This window comes from Dipodomys merriami, unplaced genomic scaffold, assembly GCF_024711535.1.
Source record: "Dipodomys merriami isolate MVZ:Mamm:240054 unplaced genomic scaffold, mDipMer1.0.p SCAF_1, whole genome shotgun sequence".
Taxonomy (NCBI): Eukaryota; Metazoa; Chordata; class Mammalia; order Rodentia; family Heteromyidae; genus Dipodomys; species Dipodomys merriami.
In genome coordinates this window covers 98535586-98556477 of record NW_027202270.1, presented here as the reverse complement: position 1 = coordinate 98556477, position 20892 = coordinate 98535586, and the positions used below count along the sequence as shown (strand labels likewise).

Here is a 20892-nt window from a genome sequence, read left to right as displayed (position 1 = left end):
TAAGGCCTCTATAGAAAAAAGTAGTGGTTAATTGGTGACAATCATCGAAACCCATTGTATTTCTTAAAAATAGAGGTAAAGCTGGAAACAAGTGCCTATCAGGCGACCAGTTGGTGACCACCCAAGGACGAAGCCCTGCAGCAAGGTTGTGTAACCTTTTGCCCTTTCAGGCGACCAGCTGGTGACCGCCCAAGAATGAAGCCCTGCAGCAAGATTATGTAACCTTTTGCCCTTTCTTATGGAGACTTTTGCTATAAGTTTGTTATCCTCTGCATTAAATCGCACTCAGCACTCAGCACTCAGCATCCACTCCTAATGTGTGTGAATTGTCTGTTTGCCATCTCCCCGTCCTATTCCAGGTTCCTCCCCTAGGTATCCTCCGTCGTCCCGACAGAACCCGGTCCGCGGCATCAGGGGATCAAAACTGAGGAATAACTATGGAAATATCACAAACGCTCAGGATGTATATAGTATTTTAAAATGACTCAGATTTACCTAAATCATGTTTAGTAGGTCTGAGCATTAACTTGAAACTGTATGGAGTAAACCAGATTACTGTCATAAAAGTTACTGTAGTACACATAAATATTGCTCAATAAAAATTACATCTTATTTCATGATCTTTTATCTTAAATATTGTGAATGCTTGATTAATTTTCACCAAGTACCACCCAACATCCACTGAAGATATGCCACCTTTCAACAAATCTGAAGTTTTCATTTTGTTATGTATATTAAGTATATTGTGTACATTTTGGCTTGGGAGATTTATCTTTATGCTTACTTGCTTTGTGGGAGGAAGACTTGAGCAGGAAAACACTCAATATATTATACAATGATTTGAACACAACTATCAATGATGTGAGAATGACTGAGAGGTTCTTTATCTCAAATGAGATACAGAGTTAGCATGAAAAAGTTTTGATTAAAAAAATTATTCCTTTTCTGACTATGGTCTAAACCCATGTGAAAAAAATCTGTGATGGCGGTTACCAGCAGCTCATGTAAGTAATCCTAGCTACTCAGGAGGCTGAGATCTGAGGAGTGCAGTTCAAAGCCAGCCTGAGCAGGAAAGTCCATGAGACTCTTACCTTAATAAACTACTTAGAAAAAGTCAAAAGTGGTGCTTTGGCTCAAATGGTTGAGTGCTAGCCTTGGGCAAAAAAAACTCAGAGATAACACTTGGGTCCTGAGTTCAAGCCCCAAGATGGGCAACAAAAACAAAACAAAACAAAAATCTATGAATGTTGCTGTGTGGCTACATAAGAGATCAGAAAACTGACACACAGTTAAGAAAACATGTTTATGTATGACAGAATTTAGTCTTGGAATTATTTCCCTACATGCTGTAGAACTCTTTTAAGATCTACTGTTCCAAACAAATCTGGTTTTGAGCATACTAGACATACTCATTATATTTTACTTATAGTATACCATACATTTATGTTAACAATGAAATGCAGAATTTGTATTTTTACATACCACGATATGAAATGAGCTCCTTATTTTGATTACATAGTACAAACATGTCATCTTCCAAAGTAATAAAATTGAGATACTGATCAAAAACCTAGAAAGAATACAAATTTTCACAATAGTTAAAATTAAAAATTTACTAAAATTTTAGTTTGATATAATCTACTAATGGCCAAAATTGGAAAAATTACAAGTGGATTCAATAAGTAAAAGCTGTATTAATTAGTTTGTCTAACTGGGTAACTATGAAGAATTAAGAATATTAGAAAACAAACAAAACTAAGATATAAAAAATAAGCTTTTGAGTGGTAACTATTAAGTAGGAGAACAACATTTTCAGAAAACAAAATTCAAGTAAATATATATTCACTGTAATATCTTTAAGAAAGTCATGGTATTGTTTTTATACAATAGTTCTTTCAATAAACTTAGTGGGGGAACGTTCTATCAATTCTTTTTTTTTTGGGGTCCAGTCGTGGGGCCTGAACTCTGGGCCTGGGCTCTGTCCCTCAGCTCTTCAGCTCAAGGCTAGCGCTCTACCACTTGAGCCACAGTGCCACTTCTGGCTTTTTTCTTTTTGCTTATGTGGTGCTGAGGAATCGAACCCAGGGCCTCATGCATGCAAGGCAAGTGCTCTACCACTGAGCCAACTTCCCAGTCCCCCGTTCTATCAATTCTTTGGAAGTGTAAATAAAGGGAAAAAGTTAAAATCTACTTGAAATAAATATAATTAAACAAAATGCAAATTTATTTTCATTTTATATGAAATGTATGTAAACGGTAAAAATATGAAAGAAACTTCAAAAACCAGTCAGAAGTAGCAGTAGACTGTAAGAATAAAAACGTAAACATTCAGTCTTTCAGGTCTTCTGTATTCCTCTAGAATTTTCATTTATGTATTCTCAAAATTCAAAAAGCACAGAAAACTAAAGGCTACCAGGAGTAGGTTTTATAAACTGATATATAGCTGAAATTCAAACTGACTAACATGTTACTATGATACAGGATTGTTAGTCCATTGTATAGTACACAGCAAAACCTCTCTGTACTCTCTAAGGAACAGAGTTGGAAATGATATGTAGCTTATAGTCATTACAGATAAAACCATGGCCAATACTTTAAGTATAATTTATAAGAATAAAATTATCAAACTATTTCTGAATTGAGCCACAAAGATTATATCACAGCCTAAAACAAAAATTGACTTTAACAAAATATCTTCCATCATCTAAATGACTTACCTTGGCTACTTGGGTTACTGCACTAGCTGCTAATGCTGCATTTGCAATATCTTCCAGTTTACTTCTTGAAATAGCAGAAATAAAATTTAGATAATATGATTCGTAGAGCTGATTTCGAAGGTCCTAGAAGCACAATGAATACTTCATTCTTATAGGACAGTATAAAGAATGACTGTAAATAAAAATCATTTACTACTAACAGTAAGGCTTTGTATATATGTGAGATTCAAATTCAAAAGGCAGGCCAGGTGCTGGTGGCTCATGCCTGTAATCCTAGGTACTCAGGAGGCTGAGATCAGAGAATTTCAAAGCCAGCGTGGGCAGCAAAGTCCGTGAGACTTTTGTCCCTAATAAACCACTAGAAAACCGGAAGTGGCACTGTGGCTCAAGCGGTAGAGCGCTAGACTTGAGCTGAAGAGTGCAGGGACAGCGCCCAAACCCAGAATTCAAGCCCCATGACCGACAAAAAAATAAAAAATAAAAAAATCAAAAGGCAGGCTATATACCTGACAATTTAAAAAAGTATTCCAAGAAAATATACTTATGTACTAGCAATCTGGTTACTGAAATATATCTTATCATGAACTTACATATTCAACAAAATACTACTACTAGTTACAATAGAGCACAAAACTGCTTTGAAATAGCCTATATATGGTAGCACTTGTCTAGTATGCCAAGACTGAGAAGGCTGAGGGAGAAGGACTGTGAGATTTGTGGCATCTTGGGTTATAGTTGGACCCTACCTTAATGGAAAGAAAAATAAGAAAGAGCCAGAAGAATTACTAATAATCTAACATAATTAAGGGCTCATTAGTATAGGCAGACACTATTTCTAGTGCTTTAGTAATGATAATAAAAACAAATACCTCTTTACCATACATAGATGTGTTATAATGAGTTACTAATTCTCTAAGTATTTCTTCTCACTCAAAAGTAGTGAAATTTAAATATTCAATTAAAAAAATAAAATTGTCATTTCTTAAATGACAGGCCTCGATATCTAGAAAACTATGTCCTCAAATCTGTCATCAGCTATATATATGACTAAATATATATATGACTATGTATATATATATATGACTAAATAAACATATATATATATCACTAAATCCATAGTTATATATACTCCTATATGAGAAAGGCAGCTGAGCAGGGCTGTGATTCCACAAAGACAGGGAGATTGGTTATGTACAAGGACTGAAAAAACAAAAAGGGCTGGGAGCACATGCTTCTCTAGACAAAAACAAAAAACAAAACTTTTGATGTATTTAAAATTCAAAAATAGTCTGAAAAAGTGGGAAGCTGTGTAAAGGAATTTCAGATCCTCTACAATGGACATTTTTTTAACTTTGTCTCATTATGCAAATAGTTATTTTGACAAGTTTGTCTCAATATTCAAATAGTCAGATAATTTCAAGAGTCAGGAGAAGTAAGAATCTGTTTTACCTGACACATTCTATCAATGTTTTCTTCAGTTGGCATCACGAAGTACACTGCAGGAACATCTGGAATAGGATCTCGATCAGAGTGCAAAAGCCTAGGAAACATAAAGAACATAAAAGTTACTTTTTCTTTAGTTACTTAATGATAGCTTAAAAAGTTTCTCTACAGTTAATTCATCAGCTCAAGGACAGTGACCACTGCTCTAACAGCTCTTGCTACTCTTTTTCTTTGTTTTGATAGTACTGGGGATTGAGCTTACAAAGCCATAACCTCAGTTCTTTTGCTTTTAATTTGTTTTCTATACAGGGTCTCCTGCTTATTGCTTTTAATCTATTAGTTAACCCAGCTTTTTTTTTTCTTTTAAATACTGTTTAACTCTGTAGGTACAGAGTATTTATTGGTTAGATCCTAATTCCTCTTTACTTTTCATTTGTTCTGTTTCAGTTACTTATTTTGATTAATTCCTAGGATAAATTCTCCTACCACTACTCTCTTCAAATGAAAACTAAAGTACATAAAAAAAAAAAAAATCCCTTTGCTGGGCAGTGGTGGTTCACGCCTGTAATTCTATCTACTCAGGAGGCTGAGATCTGAGGATTGCAGTTCAAAGCCAGCCTGGGAAGGAAAGTCCATGAGACTCATCTCCAATTAACCACCAGAAAATGGGAAGTGGTGCTGTGGCTCAAGTGGTAGAGTGCTAGCCTTGAGGTGAAGAGCTGAGGGACAGCGCCCAGGTCCAGAGTTCAAGCCCCATGACCGACAGAGCAAAAAAAAAAAAAAATCCCTGTGTTCCCCCCTCCTTTAAAAAAAATATTGAGTGGAGAAGTGGAAGAATGTGAAGCTTTCCTAAAAGGGAAAAGAGTAAACTGGAGGAGTCTTTTGAAGCGATAGAAAATTTAACCACATATGAAATGAAGCATTATTTTTCTTCTTTTATTATGAGGTGATGGTGATACTAGGATCTCAGGTCTCATGTTTGCTAGGCAGTGACTTTATACTTGAGCCATACTCTCAGTCTAAGTATGTTTTCCAAACCAATTTCCTTAAAACTTAAAGACTTAACCCATTTTTTTTATGTTTGTTTTCTATATATGGTGCAGGGCTATGTGCATGATAAGCATACTTTACACTGAACTTTCCATCCACAATCTAATTCTGTATTTGTTGCTTCTTAAGAGATAGATACAAGTCTCACACACCATATATGAGATAATACTAAATCATAGTATCTCTTTATTCTTTCTGGTAAGATTTTAACAAGTTTGTATCAGTAAATAAGACAAATATTCTATTTCTAGAACATCCTCTTTTCCTGTCTTTCTTTAATCAAGAAAAGAGGCACATACTGCTGGCAGATCTACATTTCATAATTTTCTTCTGTCTACTAACAATGAGAAGGATAATGATATGGCTGCTGTATTTGATCCTTTTTTCTGCTGGCTGTCCAAATGCCAAAAGGACTACAATTACCATTTCATATTCTGGAAACCTATGGTTACTGTTCCCAATAAATCTGCCTAAACTGACTACATGAAGCTGCAGAGCTTCTGTATGGCAAAGGACATAGCTAGCAAGATCAATAGAAAGCCCACGGATTGGGAGAAGATCTTCACGAGCCATACAACGAACAAAGGTCTCATATCTAAAATATACTTAGGACTCAAAAAATTAAATCCCCCAAAAATAAATCCTCAAAGAAATGACTGCCCCATTAATCTAGTGGGCTACAGATTTGAAGAAATGCTCAACCTCCCTAGCCATAGAAGAAATGCAAATCAAAACAACATTGAGATTCCACCTCACCCCAGTTAGAATGGCTATAATCAAGAACTCTAATAACAACAGATGCTGGAGGGGATGTAGCCAGAAGAGAACCCTACTGCATTGTTGGTGGGAGTATAAACTTGTTCAACCACTTCGGAAAGTAGTATGGAGGTTCCTCAAAAGACCCCACATAGAGCTCCCCTATGACTCAGCAATCCCACTTTTGGGCATTTGCCCAAATGATCACAAACAAGAACATACTAAGGCTACCAGCACAATTATGTTTATTGCAGCATTATTTACCATAGCTAAGATATGATGCCCCTCAGTAGATGAATGGATCAAGAAAATGTGGTATATATACACAATGGAATTCTATGCCTCCATCAGAAAGAATGACTGCTCCATTTGCTATGAAATGGAAAGACTTGGAAAAAAATTATATTAAGTGAAGTAAGCCAGGCCCAAAGAAACATAGGTCCCATGGTTTCCCTTATTTGCAATAATTAGTACATGTGTAGGACAAGCAGAAAAGGCCAAAAGCCATGTACATATGATCATATAGGATGATGTTAAGCAAAATGAACCCCAAGTTAGGAACACAAATGTCTTTTTTCTTTCTTACTATTGTTTCTAACATATTTATAATGTACCATGTGATTTTTTTTGTTGCTTTGTATGTTCCTCCCCCATGGTATAACCCCTATTTTCACTGTATTTGATGTCGGTGCCCTGCATCTTGTACACACACTTCTCTAATTTGAGCAAGGGAAGGGAAAAAACAAAATTCTTAAATAAGGATACAGGTTGACCATTGTAACAATGAGATGTACAAAACACTATATTGAAAATGAACTTTAGTAATACTGCCAAAATTAATATACAAATTCAATGCAATTCCTATTAAAATCCCAATGACGTACATCACTGAAATACAGAAAACAGTCCAAAAATTCATATGGAACAACAAAAGACCTAGAATAGCCAAAACAATTCTAGGGAATAAAGACAACATGGGAGGGATATCCATGCCGAACTTCAAACTCTACTATAGAGCTATAATAACAAAGACAGCATGGTACTGGCACAAAAACAGACCCGAAGACCAATGGAATAGAAGATCCAGAAATAAATCCACAGGCCTACAGTCAGCTGATATTCAACAAAGGAGCCAAAGACATACAATGGAAGAAACACAGCCTCTTCAACCACTGGTGCTGGGAAAACTGGGTGGCCACATGCAGAAAACTAAAAGTGGACCACAGCCTATCACCGTGCACCAACATCAACTCAAAATGGATTAAAGACCTTAACATTAAACCTGAATGAAAGTACTGCAGGACAGAGTAGGAGAGACACTTGAGCTTATAGGCACAGGCAGGAACTTCCTGAACAGAATCCTAGGGTCACAACAAATTGGAGAGAGACTCAACAAATTGGACTACCTTAAAATAAAAAGCTTCTGCACAGAATAAAAATAAAAAGCTATTGCAACCAAGCTAGAAAGACAACCAACTAATTGGGAAAAAATATTTACCAGCAATATATTAGACAAGAGGTTAATATCCAGTATATACAGGGAACTCAAGAAACTAACCCCTCCCAAACCTAACAAACAAATTACTAAATGGGCAAGGGAACTAAAAAGAGACTTCTCAGATGAAGAAATAAAAATGGCAAAGAAACACATGAGGAAATGTTCACCATCCCTGGTGGTGAAGGAAATGCAAATAAAGACAACCCTGAGAATGGCCCACATCCACAAGTCAGCCAACGACAAGTGCTGGAGGGGATGCGGAGAAAGAGGAACCCCTATTACACTGCTGATGGGAATGTACACTTATACAACCACTTTGGAAAGCAGTCTGGAGGGTCCTCAGAAAGCTAAGTATTGACCTCCCTTATGACCCAGTCATACCACTTCTAGGCATCTACCGTGAACAACAGGAACCAATATACAAGGAGACATGCACCTCCATGTTTACTGCAGCACTGTTCACAATAGCTAGGATATGGAAAAAACCCAGATGCCCCAGTATAGATGAATGGATCCAAAAATTATGGTATCTATACACAATGGAATATTATGCAGCCATTAGAAATGACAAAATGGCACTTTCAAGGAAATGGATGGAGCTAGAAGAAATCATGTTGAGCGAGGTAAGCCAAGAGCAAAGAGACAAACAGTACATGGTCTCCCTGATAAGTGGATGTTAAATCCAAAATGTTAGGTGATACGACAAAATTAACAGGACTTAAGTAACAAAGAACTTCCACTCATCTGGTCGAATCACTACTAAATAACCCCATGCTGCTGATCACATGTATGGTGTATATGTGTACATTGTTATATGTTATAGACCGTGATAGACAATTTGCTCCAGGAAAGTTAGAATGAGTTTGTGACTTTAAATGAGCATCATTATACCACAATACTGTGAAATTTGGGAAATTATGTAATCACTTAATCACACACACACAAAAAAACCCACCAGAAAACTAGAAGTGTCGCTATGGCTCAAGTGGTAGAGCTGAGCCTTGAGCTGAATTGCTCAGGGACAGCTCCCAGGCTTAGAGCTCAAGCCCCACAACTGACAAAAAAAAAAAGAAAGAGATCTTTCATGGGATTGTTTCTAACATACTTATAAGATTATGTCTTTGTTGCTTGGTATGTGCCTTCCCCATGGTATAACCCCTGCTTTCACTATATATGATGTTGGTATATGTGGAGGGGAAGGGAAAAAACAAATTGTTAAAACAGGGATACAGGAGGACCCATTGCAACAATGAGATGTACAAGTCATGTCAAAAAACGAACTTTAAAACTTTGGTGGGGGGGGGGGAAGAATAGGAAGGGATGGGAAGGGGAAACAAAGCAGGAGGCTACAATGCTTGATAAGGAATGTGCTCATTATCTTGCCCATGTAATTATAACCCCTCTGTACAGTATTTTCACAATAAAAAAATTATTAAAAAAAAAAAAGAAAATGAACTTTAGAACTTCAGCGGAGGGGGGGGTGCTGGGGGGAAGCTGTGGAGGTGAGAGGAAAGAGATGGTAGGGGAAAAACAAAGGAGGAGGCAACAATGCTCAATAGGAAATGTACTCATTACCTTGCTCAAGTAACTGTAACCTGTGTACAGCATTTTTACAATAAAAAACGTACAAAAAACAAAACAAAATCTGCCTAAACTAGCTTGAAGAACCCAAAGCAACTGATGTACTATTTTCTACAAATAGGGAGAATATGCGCCCAGGCAAGGATCACAGGAATTGACAACTGTAGCTGTGTAACCTTTCTGTGCTCTGGTGACAACTTCCATGTACTTCCAAAATGGCCATCTATACTGTTACTCTTAGGAAGTACTGAATTTGGCTTCATTCCTATTAGTTACTGAGCCATTATGCCTCAGTAGAATAGCGCAGTAATGGTCAAGCAGTCTGGCACATTTTGGCTATTATCTAGTTGTCTACTTGTGGGACAATCACTTAAACTTTCTAAACATCTGTCTGTACATTAGTAAAACAATTAAGTACTTAAAAGGGCCAAAGGTAAACCATGTACATTGATTATTAAATAATTTCCAAAGTCAGAATATTAAGCTAAACTTCCATTTAGTTTGTAAGAATTAACAGGTTACAAGCCAGATGCTGGTGGCTCACACTTATAATCTTAGCTACTCAGTGGGCTGAGATTTGAAGATTTTCCTGCCAGCCCTGGCAGGAAAGCCTGTGAAACTCTCAGCTCCAATTAGTTATCCAAAAAGCTGAAAGCAGAGCTATGGCTCAAATGGTAGAGTGCAAGTCTGCAGCAGAAAAAGCTCAAGAACAATGCCCAGAAATTAAAAAAAAAAAAAAAAGGAAAAACCTGTTAAACAGCATATTTCATCAAATCTAGGGTAGTTACCAATTTTAGGGTATATATTTTATGTATTATTAAGAAGAATGCTGTCCACTACAGCATGCAATCAAATATAATAGAGGTCCTAATCATAGAAGTACAAAAAAAGTGAAAAGTGTATTTAGAATTGATGCAGCTGGGGCTCAGGGAATAGCTAAGTGGTAAGGTGCTTACTTAGAGTGAGGCCCTGTGTTCAGTCCTAAGCATCACAAAACAAATAAATAGTATTTAGAAAAAAGTACAACCTATTACAAACACTTTTAGAGAGGGAAGTCAGCTTAAGAGTATCAGATCTTTAACCTTACATACAGGGTCAACCAAGTCTTTGTGAAAAAGATAATCTAAGACAGAGTCTCAGTGTAAGGACTAATTTTTAACCTCAGAAATCAGAATAAAAGAAGATATAGGCGAAAAATTGTTTACACTATATACTGTAAACCAAGACTAGATTTCCTTTCAAATGTTCCTTAGCAATTTGATTCAGGGTAGTAAAAAATATTTCAAAATGTTTTTGAAAATAAGTGTTATTAATAGAAATTCTTTAAACTCACAGATGCAGAGTGATCCCCATGTCTCTCAGTTCTTTCACAGATAGCAGAGGAGAAATTATATCTTGGCCAAATCTGTCATAAATGAGTACCTTAGGGGGGAAAAAAGTTTTTTGAACATCATTAGTGTAGAACTGATCAAATCCATATTAAAAATGTTGAAGTATATTTATCTTTGATTCAATATTTTCCATTAGTATTCACCAAAATATCCATCCATGTAGTAATATATTCTGTTTTTTTTGGTAATACTGAGCCTCGAATACAAGGTCTAGCACTTGCTGGGCAGGGTCTAATAGTTAAGCCATGCGCTCATCCTTGTACTTTACTTTTCAGATGGGGCCTTGCAATTTTGCCTGGGACAGCTAGGATTATAGGCATGTATCAACACACCTGGCTTACTTTGTTCAGATGGGGATCTCACTAACTTTTTGCTTGGGCTAGCCTTGAACTGTGATTTTCCTGACCTCTGCCTTCTAAGTAACTGGGGAGACAGATTTATGTCACCACTGTACCTGGTTATTTCAGTAATATATTTGTAAAATCGTAACTTGTCAGACTAAAACAAGTCAATAACAACATAAATTTGTATTTTTTTACTTTGAATTACTGAGGTTAGAACTGAAGTTCTCATGCTTAACAGGCAGATGCTCTACCACTGGACCTGTATCTGCAGCCCTTCTAACTTTGGCTATTATTTTTGAGAAAGAATGTGACAGATTTTGCTTGGGCCAGACCTGATATTCTCCTATTTATGCTTTCTGAGTTGCTGGCATGACAAATACATGCCACCATACTCAGTTTCTTGACTGAGATGGGGTTTCATTAACTTTTTTTTTGCCTAGGCTGGCTTCAAACTCTGATACTTCCAATCTTTCTACCTCTTGAGTAGTTGGGATTACAGGAGCCAGCATGGTCGCCACCTATATGAACTTCTTATAAAACAAGTTTTCTAAATTAAAAAAAAAAAGACTATGAAATCTTTATCTTAAGGTTTTTTGTTTGTTAGTCATGGGGCTTGAACTCAGGGCCTAGGCACTGTCCCTGAGCTTTTGTGCTCAAGGCAACCACAGCTCTACTTCTGGTTTGGGGGTTGTTAATTTGAGATAAGTCTCATGGATTTTCCTGCCCAGGCTGGGTCTGAACCAGGATTCTCAGATCTCAGCGTCCTGAGTTGCTAGGATTACAGGCATGAGCCACCAGTGTCTGGCTATTAACTTTTAATAAAGGATTCTGAACATACAGGAAACTCCTACCTCCCCTATTGTTCTTTTTTTCCAGTTCACATATATCCTTTTTAAAAACAGAAACAATATAAAAATTGGTAGCCTTAGGCTGGGCTACCAGTGACTCATACTTGTAATCTTAGCTACTCAGGAAGCTGAGATCTGAGGATCTTGGGATGAAGCCAGCTCAGGCAGGAAAGCCTGTGAGAATCTAATCTCCACCTACTGAAAAAGCCTAAAGTGGAGCTGTGGCTCAACTGGTAGAGACAGTGTATCCTTGCTCAAGCACCCAGGCCCTAGATCAAGCCTCAGGATTGCACGCGCGCTCGCACGCACGCGCACACACACACACACACACACACACACACGACAGCCTAGATCAAGCCTCAGGATTGCATGCATGCACACACACACACACACACACACACACAACACACACACACACACACACACACAAATACATTTTCCTTAAATGCCACAATTTCCTCTAGAGAAGCTAAAAATCTTCCTTGTAGCTATAAGAATTAGATGTTGTATCTCTCTCAAAATGCTTCTCTCTGTGTATATATAGTAGTCTTCACCCTTATACCTCCAGATTCACTTTCATTTTTAATTTTAATTTTTTACTGTTATTGTAAGATGATATATAAAGCAGTTAGTTATAAGTCAGGAAATGAGTACACTACTTTTTTGGACAATGTTACCTCTCCTCTTGCTCTCTCCCAGTTCAGTTTCATTTACCCATGGTTAAAAAATATTAAAAATATATAAAAATATGTGTTATATATAAAAATATATAACATATATATAAAAATATTAGAAAACAATCCTTAAGTTTGAGGCTATGTATCGCTCTAAGTACCATGATGAAATCTCACATACTCAATTTCATCTTCCCAAAAACTTTCTCACAGTTCTGGCCCATACTACCTAGAACATGAACTGTCTGGCTGTCTAGTATATCCATTCTGTATACACAACTGTCTGCCTTGTTTATCAGATCTGCTGTCACAGTGTCATGGTGAGTGTTTTTGAGTAACCTTAATTTTACTTAATAATGCCTCCCAAATGCAAAAATAATGATGCTGGCAGTTTAATTATATCATATTGATAAAACTATTCTATTCATTAGTAATATTCATCTCTTTCTATGCTTAATTTACAAATTAAACTGCATCTTAGGCATACATATATGTGAAAAAAACAGTATCTTTGAGTGACTGGTTCTAGGACACTCTACAGATTTCAAACTCCTTGAATATGCAAATTACTTGAATAAAACTGCATAGTATTTCCACATGACCTATACCACCCTCCTATATACTTTAACTGCTATACAAATAGTTGTACTATTAGGGAATCATGAAAACAATGCCTGTAAATATTCTGTACAGAAACAATTATGGTTGATGAATCTATACATGGGAATTCACAGATATGGAGGGCTGATTGTACAGGGTTTGGTACTACTTGCAGATATTCACTAGAGTGGGGTCTTATTATCCCCAACAGATAACAGGTATGGACACTGTAGCTCTATTATTCATCTTGTAAAACTGTAAAAGTGACAGGTAGGGAAAATATTGGGCACAAATGGGCACCCAAGAAATTCTCAAGCTATTTAACTCAAAAGCTCAATTTAGGCCTTAGAAATAAAATGAATAAGTAAAGTTTATGCAAGTTACCATCCCACCCCCCAAACACACACAAAGGCAGGAAGACCTAGGGGATACTGTAGTTTAAACTATGAATTCAATAAAGATCACTTAAACTACCTTGAGAATTGATCCAAAGCAGTTGTAAGAATTCATAAAAGCTTCAACGCAGCCTGAAGTCTCACCAAGATGGCTTATTATAATTCTTCTCAAAAGATAATAGAAAAATTGTAAACTAGTAAGTTTGACTCTAATCCACAGTATTATTGTCTCTTTGAAGAAAAAGATACTATTTCAACAAAAAGTTTAAAATAAAGAAGCATATACATCAGGTATTTTATATGCTATTCATCATTTCTTCAAGGAGAAAGATTGCTTTCTGATTCAACAGGCAGTTTTACTGATCATTTATTGTCTCAAAAATTGGTTAACAATAATTATGGTTTACTGATTATTTTCCAGTTTGTGGATCAAGATGTACAGAAACAATTATGGTTGATGAATCTATACATGGGAATTCACAGATATGGAGGGCTGATTGTACAGGGCTTGGTACGGTTCCTCTCAATTTGTGTAAGTATGAGAAAACTTGTAGGATCCAAAATCTGGACTTGCAAAGCTAAGAAATGAAACATCAAGTTTTAAGGGACTAGAAAAGTCTTAATTTAAGATAAGCTGGAGCTCAATATCACTATTTTCTATGGTATTTCATAAAAATGTTTATCAAAATAACTCAAAATAAGATGTTACTTTAAATAAGAATATTTGAATAATATGAATTAAGGGGGCTGGGAAGGTGGCTCCGTGGTAGAGCGCTTGCCTTGCATGCATGAGGCCCTGGGTTCGATTCCTCAGCACCAAATAAGCAGAAAATAAAAGCCGAAAGTGGCGCTATGGATCAAGTGGTAGAGCGCTAGCCTTGAGCTGAAGAGCTCAGGGACAGCGCCCAGGCCCAGAGTTCAGGCCCATGACTGAACCCAAAAAATAAATAAAGATAATATGAATTAAATATTTATAAGGGGTTATTCAGTATTAATAAGAAATTCCCTGTACAGAAGCTAGAAAAAGGAAATTATTTCCCATGAAAATAAAGCTCTTACCTTCCAAACTGGTTCTCCTGTGCTGTTCTTAACATGAGGCACGTTAAAATTCAACATACGCTTCAAAGCCACTGAAAATGACAAAGTTTTGTAAAATATTACTACTGTTTTTCAATATTTCTTTTTTGTCCTATATTTATCACTTACTGTCTAAAAACAAAATGCACCAATCAATCTAGAAAACTGACTAACTGAATGTCTGAATTTGGGGTACAGAAATGGAGGGATAAATGGTGAACAAATGAAGCAGTGGTACTCACTAGATATTATATTGAAAATGAAAATGGGCGGGACAGGAGAGAAAAACTGGGAGAGATGGAAGGAAAGGGTGATACTGTCCATAAAGAAATGTACTCATGGGCTGGGAAGGTAGCTCAGTGGTAGAGCGCTTGCCTTGCATGCATGAGGCCCTGGGTTCGATTCCTTTGTACCACATAAGCAGAAAAAAAAAGCCGGAAGTGGTGCTATGGCTCAAGTGGTAGAGCGCTAGCCTTGAGCTGAAGAACTGAGGGACAGTGCCCAGGCCCAGAGTTCAGGCCCTACGACCAGAGCCCCCTCCCCAAAAAAAGAAATGTACTCATTACCTGATTTATGAAAGTGTAACTCCTCTGTATATAACATTTATCATAACAATAAAAATAAAAAAATGATGGGGTGTATAAAACTAGGGGTCTGACTTTACAAGATGATCTCATCATCAGATGAGATTTTCATAAATAGAATAGCAATGTGTCCTCACTGTGAAAAATGTTCAGAATATGCTGGATGTTTTTTTGTTATTTATTCCCTGACAAGCCCATACTATAATTTATGTAGATAGAAATTTATTCAGTCATGATCATACTATAGTCTAATAAATGATGCTGTTGTCTTTTTATTATTTGTCTGACAGCATAGATCAAGATTAGTTTTCCTAAAATCAAAATAATGTGAGGTATACCCAACTTTTACAAATATAAGACCTCCATATAGATCTGTTTTACAGTTCCACAAGTGAACATTTTACAATTGATTTATTCCATCAGATTCACTGAAAAACGATGTTATTTAAAATTTTGTGCTCCTGTGGAAAATATGAAAAATTTCCATAGAGGCAGTAAATAACTCATAACTCCAGCTAAGGAAACACATAGTTTCAAAAAATCATAGCACAAGCCGGGCGCTGGTGGCTCACGCCTGTAATCCTAGCTACTCAGGAGGCTGAGATCTGAGGATCGCGGTTCAAAGCCAGCCCGGGCAGGAGAGACTGTGAGACTCCTATCTCCAATAAACCACCAGAAAACCGGAAGTGGTGCTGTAGCTCAAGTGGTAGAGCGCTCGCCTTGAGCTGAAGAGCTGAGGGACAGCACCCAGGCCCAGAGTTCAAGCCCCACGACCGACAAAAAAAAAAAAAAAAAAAAAAAAAAAAAAAAAAAAAAAAATCATAGCACATTTCCATTTTAGTGTTTTATTATTGCTCAATTTTTCATTCATCATACTAGGCTCAAAATTTTCTAAGAAAATGAGAACTTCATACTACATTTCTATGTGAAACCGAGATGACTAAACATTCAAGAATATGTTTGAGTTACATGATTTAGTGTTTTTGTTTTTGCCAGTCCTGGGGCTTGAGCTCAGGGGCTGGGTTACTGTCCTTGAGCTTCTTTTGCTCAAGGCTCGCACTCTACCACTTGAGTCACAGCGCCACCTCTGGCTTTTTCTGTTTATGTGGTACTGAGGAATTGAACCCAGGGCTTCATGCATGTTAGACAAGCATCTACCACTAAGCCACATTCCTAGTTCATGATTTAGTTTTTTAAAGACTGGCAATCTAAAAACCTACTGGGTAGGTTTATGAAACCATTTGGATCTTAAGAGAATCATGCACATTTCAAGTACATAATTCTAAAATAATACAAATATCAAATTACAATGTATCCACTCATTAGAAAAGCCTATTAAATACTTGTATTTTGAAGCAGCTACCTGATCCTCTAATACTGCTATCACTGAAGATATAGAATTGTCAGGAATATATGGTTAGCCCTTGGTATCTCCAGAATGGCTTCAGAACCCCAATCCCCCGTGGATACCAAAATCCTTAGATGCCCATCCCTCCTATAAAATGGTACAGAAATATAGCCTACACAAATCCTCTCATGACTAGATTACTTTTTATAGCAAAAACAATGTAAATGTCACGTAATGTCATTGTTGTTGTACTGTATTGGTTACAAAAAAAAAACCTGGAAAAGTCTTTAGTAGACACACTTTCTATTTTGCAAGTACTAGTGTTGAACTCAGGAGCCTCATGTTGAGTGCTCTTGCTTGCTCATGGCTGATGCTTTATCACTTGAACCAAACCTCCAGGCCATCTTTTTGCTACCTTTTTTGGTGCCAGTGCTAGGGCTTGAACTCAGTGCCTGGATGCTGTCCCTGAGTTTTTTGCTCTACCACTTGCACCACAGTGTTGCTTCCAACTTTTTGTTAGTTAGTTGGAGATAAGTCTCATGGACTTTCCTGCTGTAGGTGGCTTTGAACAATGATCCTCACACCTTAGCCTTCTGAGTAGCTAGGATTACAGGCATGAACCAACAGCACATGGAGATGAAGTACCTCAGACTTTTCTGCCTGTGCTGGTTTCAAACTATGATCTTCTAAATCTGTGTCCAGGCATGAGTCCCCATTGCTTGGCTCTTACAATATTTTTGATTTATGGTTGGTTGGAGCCATGAGTACACGACCCATAAACAGAGGCTAACTGCATTTGTATATTTATGTGTATATATTAACTTAATTTGTAAAATGTTAGCATCTAATGTCCAGCCAACACAATACATTAACAAGAGCATATGACACTATCTCAAAGACTCAGATGGTATATTATATAAAATATAAACAAAAGGACAATTTAGTACTTAAAACTGAAATACAAGAGGCACACAGGATTCACACTTAGTGTGCTTTTAGTAAAACTCTTCCTGCCAAACCCAGGCAATAATATCACTACTCTGGCATTTGTGCCCCCAAAGAGAGAAAATCTGTCTCATGGGAGACCACTCGATTCTCAGGTGTTTAGTATTCTTCATGGTTAGGCCTTAGTTAATTAAAAGAAGCCAATCCCAGCAGATAAATTCACATTTGTATTCTCAGCCCAATACAGGAGACTTGGTCCAACTGAGCCATCGCTAGCTAACTTGTTCGGATCTTTGGATACTACTGTAGGTGTGCTAGTGAAAAATATGGCCTATGTTCAAAGTATTTAAGAATGTAATTCTACTTTCATGAACCCTTCAAGGTCAAGTCACTGCTTTTAACTGAAATTATAGTTTTCTTTTACTGGTTCTAAACATACTATCCAGATTCAAAGCCTTGGGTAAGGTAATTTCACAGTTTACTCAGAGTATTTTCTTCCCTTTGTAAATGTTGTCATTGATATTTATTATCCACTCATTCACTCAATCAATGCTTGGTGAATGCTTACCAAGTGCCTGGCACTGTTGTAGGAATTAGGGATCTAGCACTGAACGAAACAAAAGGAATGAAATATCACCTGGCTTCAATGAAGTTTCGTTCTAAGGCAGTTAACAAAATAAAAACACATGGTATATGAAAACATGACAAGTGATATGAAGAAAAATGTGACTAGGAGGAAGAAAAGGTGATGATGCACAATTTTAAATGGAAATCAGAGAAATCTCCTAAGGAATATTTGAATAAAAGCTGAAAGAAATGACTGATGTGAGGGAGTAAGCCTTGCAGTTACCTTTGAAAGAGGATTCCAGAAAGAAGAGAAAAATAAAGATTCTGAGGTTGGAGAATCCCTGACATATCCAAATAAAGTGAGAATAACAATAACTGCAAAGAGGTAAGGTGAGATTATCTAATAATAATGTGAAATCTTGCTATATTAAGATATATTTCTATAGGAGGAAAACCTCTAATGTTAGGTTTTAATGTTCTACAAAGTTTCTGCATCTTTTACTCTAATACAAATTTAACCCTGAAAAGCTCTTTTTACATTGGTACACCAGCATTCAGTAAGTAAATATGAGCTAATTCATTTTGCTTTATTAAGCTATTGTAAGTGTACTGCTATCACAAGAGGGGTCTATATTTGCTTACAAATAAAAGGAATGTCAAGCAGTCTCCCCAAATCTTATGTAGGTTTTCCTCTTATTTATTTTCCTTTGACTTTATGTAACAGTGTTTTATTAAATTATCTACTAACAAATGCAGAACATGGGGTGTCCATGACTCATGCTTGTAATCCTAGCTACTCAGGAGGCTGAGACCTGAGGTTCCCAGTTCAAAACCAGCCTGGGTAGGGAGGGCAGTCTTATCTCCAATTGACCAATGAAAAGCCAGAAACACAACTGTAGCTCAAGTGGTAGAGATCCAGCCTTGAGTGAAAAAACAAGCTAAGGCACAGTGCCCAGGTTCTGCCTTCAAGGCTCAGTACAGGCATGCGAGAAAGGAAGAGAAAGAGAAAGAGAAAGAGAAAGAGAAAGAAAGAGAAAGAGAGAGAGAGAGAGAGAGAGAGAGAGAGAGAGAGAGAGAGAGAGAGAGAGAGAGAGAGAGAGAGAGAGAGAGAGAGAGGAAGAGGAAGAGGAAGAGGAAGAGGAAGAAAGAAAAAAAAAGAAAAGAAAAAGAATTCATTGTTTTGGATATCATTTCTAGACTGATGTCTTACCTTTTTCCTTTTTGAAATAAAGGAATTGATATAAGCCAAATTCTTTGTAGGGCACATTAACTAAGTACTTTTTTATGCAAAAGAGGATAATTTCAGGAGACAAAATTTCAAAGTATAAACACTTTTTTTGGATGGCTTGTGTCTATTATCTCCTGAGAATAGCCTCGCAATCTTCACGATCAGCATAGCTACCAGGTATAACCTATTAGTTTGTAGTTGATATGTATACAAAACTAATTGTCGTCACTTGTTCACAAATAAGGTAACATTTTAAAAAGATGAGAAAAAAGTACAACTGTGTCTTTGCTACATTTCTTTCACAAATGCAAGCTAAATAAGAGTGTTCAACCGAAGATAAAACTTTTACACTACTGTAAAACAAATCTGTCAAATGAAACGGGTAAGCTATTACGTGTTGCTATTCTCCAATCCGTTCCAGCAGGCTAAAGAATAAATTTTTTGCTAGGCATTTTCCTTCAAGTTTCCCCCCCCAAATTATAGTCTAAGGGAGAGAGGCAGCACAACATAAGCCGCTTTGTGAAAAAGGAAATGAAAAACAAATTCGGGAGAGGTAAACCATGCACACAATCTGCGACTACAGAGCAAAGAAAATACCAGCTGCCAGCTCTGGCCTTGAAGGCTTCCCGAGGCCCTGTGTGGCTCGGTAGCAAGCCGTGCGCCGAAGCCCAGTGACGAGGGGTAACGGTAGCAAGCAATGTGGATCGGAAGCAAGCGGCCCAGCAGTTAGTGTGGTTGGGAAGCAAGCGGTGTAACCAAGGACACTTCCACTTCAAGCGAGAGGCCGTGTCCCTACAAACTCAGAGAGGGGTTCTTGATGTTCTAGGGGACCAGATTAAACTCCGAAAAGTCAGTCTCCGAACAGCACAGCACCACGACACAAAGCATCAAGCAGAGGGAAGAGAAGTCGCAGCTCGGGCACTGAACTGCTAAGAAATAAACCAGTACCTGTCTGCCTCTCTCGAATGCTGGCTGCGGCCGCCATCTTGCCCCTCACCATTCAGCGCCAGGCTGGCGACGGGAGCCCGAAGATGACGTGGCCTACCTTTCCGCCCCGGAAGCAGAGCCCGAAGGGGCGGGGTCACGAGGAGCCAAGCGGCTGGCCCCGCCACGTCCCCCCCGCTGGGCGGGCGCTCGGCTCCGGGGACTTGGCTGGGTTTAACATTTGCCAGGTTTTCCCACGCTCAAGCGTGATGTAGCAGTGAGAACCTGGGGCGAGACTCCTCCGTTAGCGGGGTCAGTTATAGCGCTCCTAAGTGGTTCAGTCCTAAGGATGTCAGCTTCCTCGTGTTTCCCCGGGCGGCATGAGTTTTTATTTACGTGTACAAATGAAAATGTCATAATCAAACCCTTTAATGTAGGTTAATAAAAGGGGTAAGACAGATACAAACGTGTGCACACACACCTATTAAAAAAGATCTTTTTCATTATTGTCCATATGTTCATTTTCCTTCATGCGTCTCAGAAATATAAGGAGCTGTGCCACTCCTGGTGAGAATGTACATTAATGCATACATGATGGAAAATGCAGACATTACAAAAAATTTAAATGGAACTACCGAAATATTAATCATGCGAAATCCTAATTCTAAGATTATTACAAGTACTTCACAGTATTTTGTATGAAAATTCACGAAGTCTTCATGCTTTTTAATTGAATCTTTTGAAAGATGGAAAAACTGGACTGGCATGTAAATTGTCACCTTCGTTTGGAATACATACATTGGGGAAGTTATAGGAATATGTTTGAAGATTGAGAAAGGGTCCAAATCAGAATTTCGAAGTTGGGCCTCTCTGCAAGGAATCCAAATTTTCCCAAGCTACAGGTAACATATACTCTCAAGAA

At 37.5% G+C, this 20892-nt stretch overlaps 1 protein-coding gene across 2 annotated transcripts in view; it reads right to left on the bottom strand.

The window, feature by feature from the left end:
- Positions 1–20114, bottom strand: part of Scfd1 (sec1 family domain containing 1) — a 98508-nt gene extending 78394 nt beyond the window's left edge. Inside the window, exons 1-7 of one of the 2 annotated variants that reach the window (XM_070026223.1) lie at positions 19995–20083; positions 14357–14427; positions 13377–13461; positions 10379–10467; positions 4167–4257; positions 2718–2840; positions 1483–1570 (exon numbers count right to left, since the gene is read on the bottom strand). In XM_070026223.1, the coding sequence (XP_069882324.1) occupies positions 1483–1570; positions 2718–2840; positions 4167–4257; positions 10379–10467; positions 13377–13461; positions 14357–14391 (511 nt within the window). In that variant the 5' untranslated portion in view covers positions 14392–14427; positions 19995–20083. Of the gene's footprint in view, positions 1–1482; positions 1571–2717; positions 2841–4166; positions 4258–10378; positions 10468–13376; positions 13462–14356; positions 14428–19994 lie in introns of both variants that reach the window. The other variant, XM_070026233.1, reaches the window with a different exon arrangement.
- Positions 20115–20892: the final 778 nt, after the last annotated feature.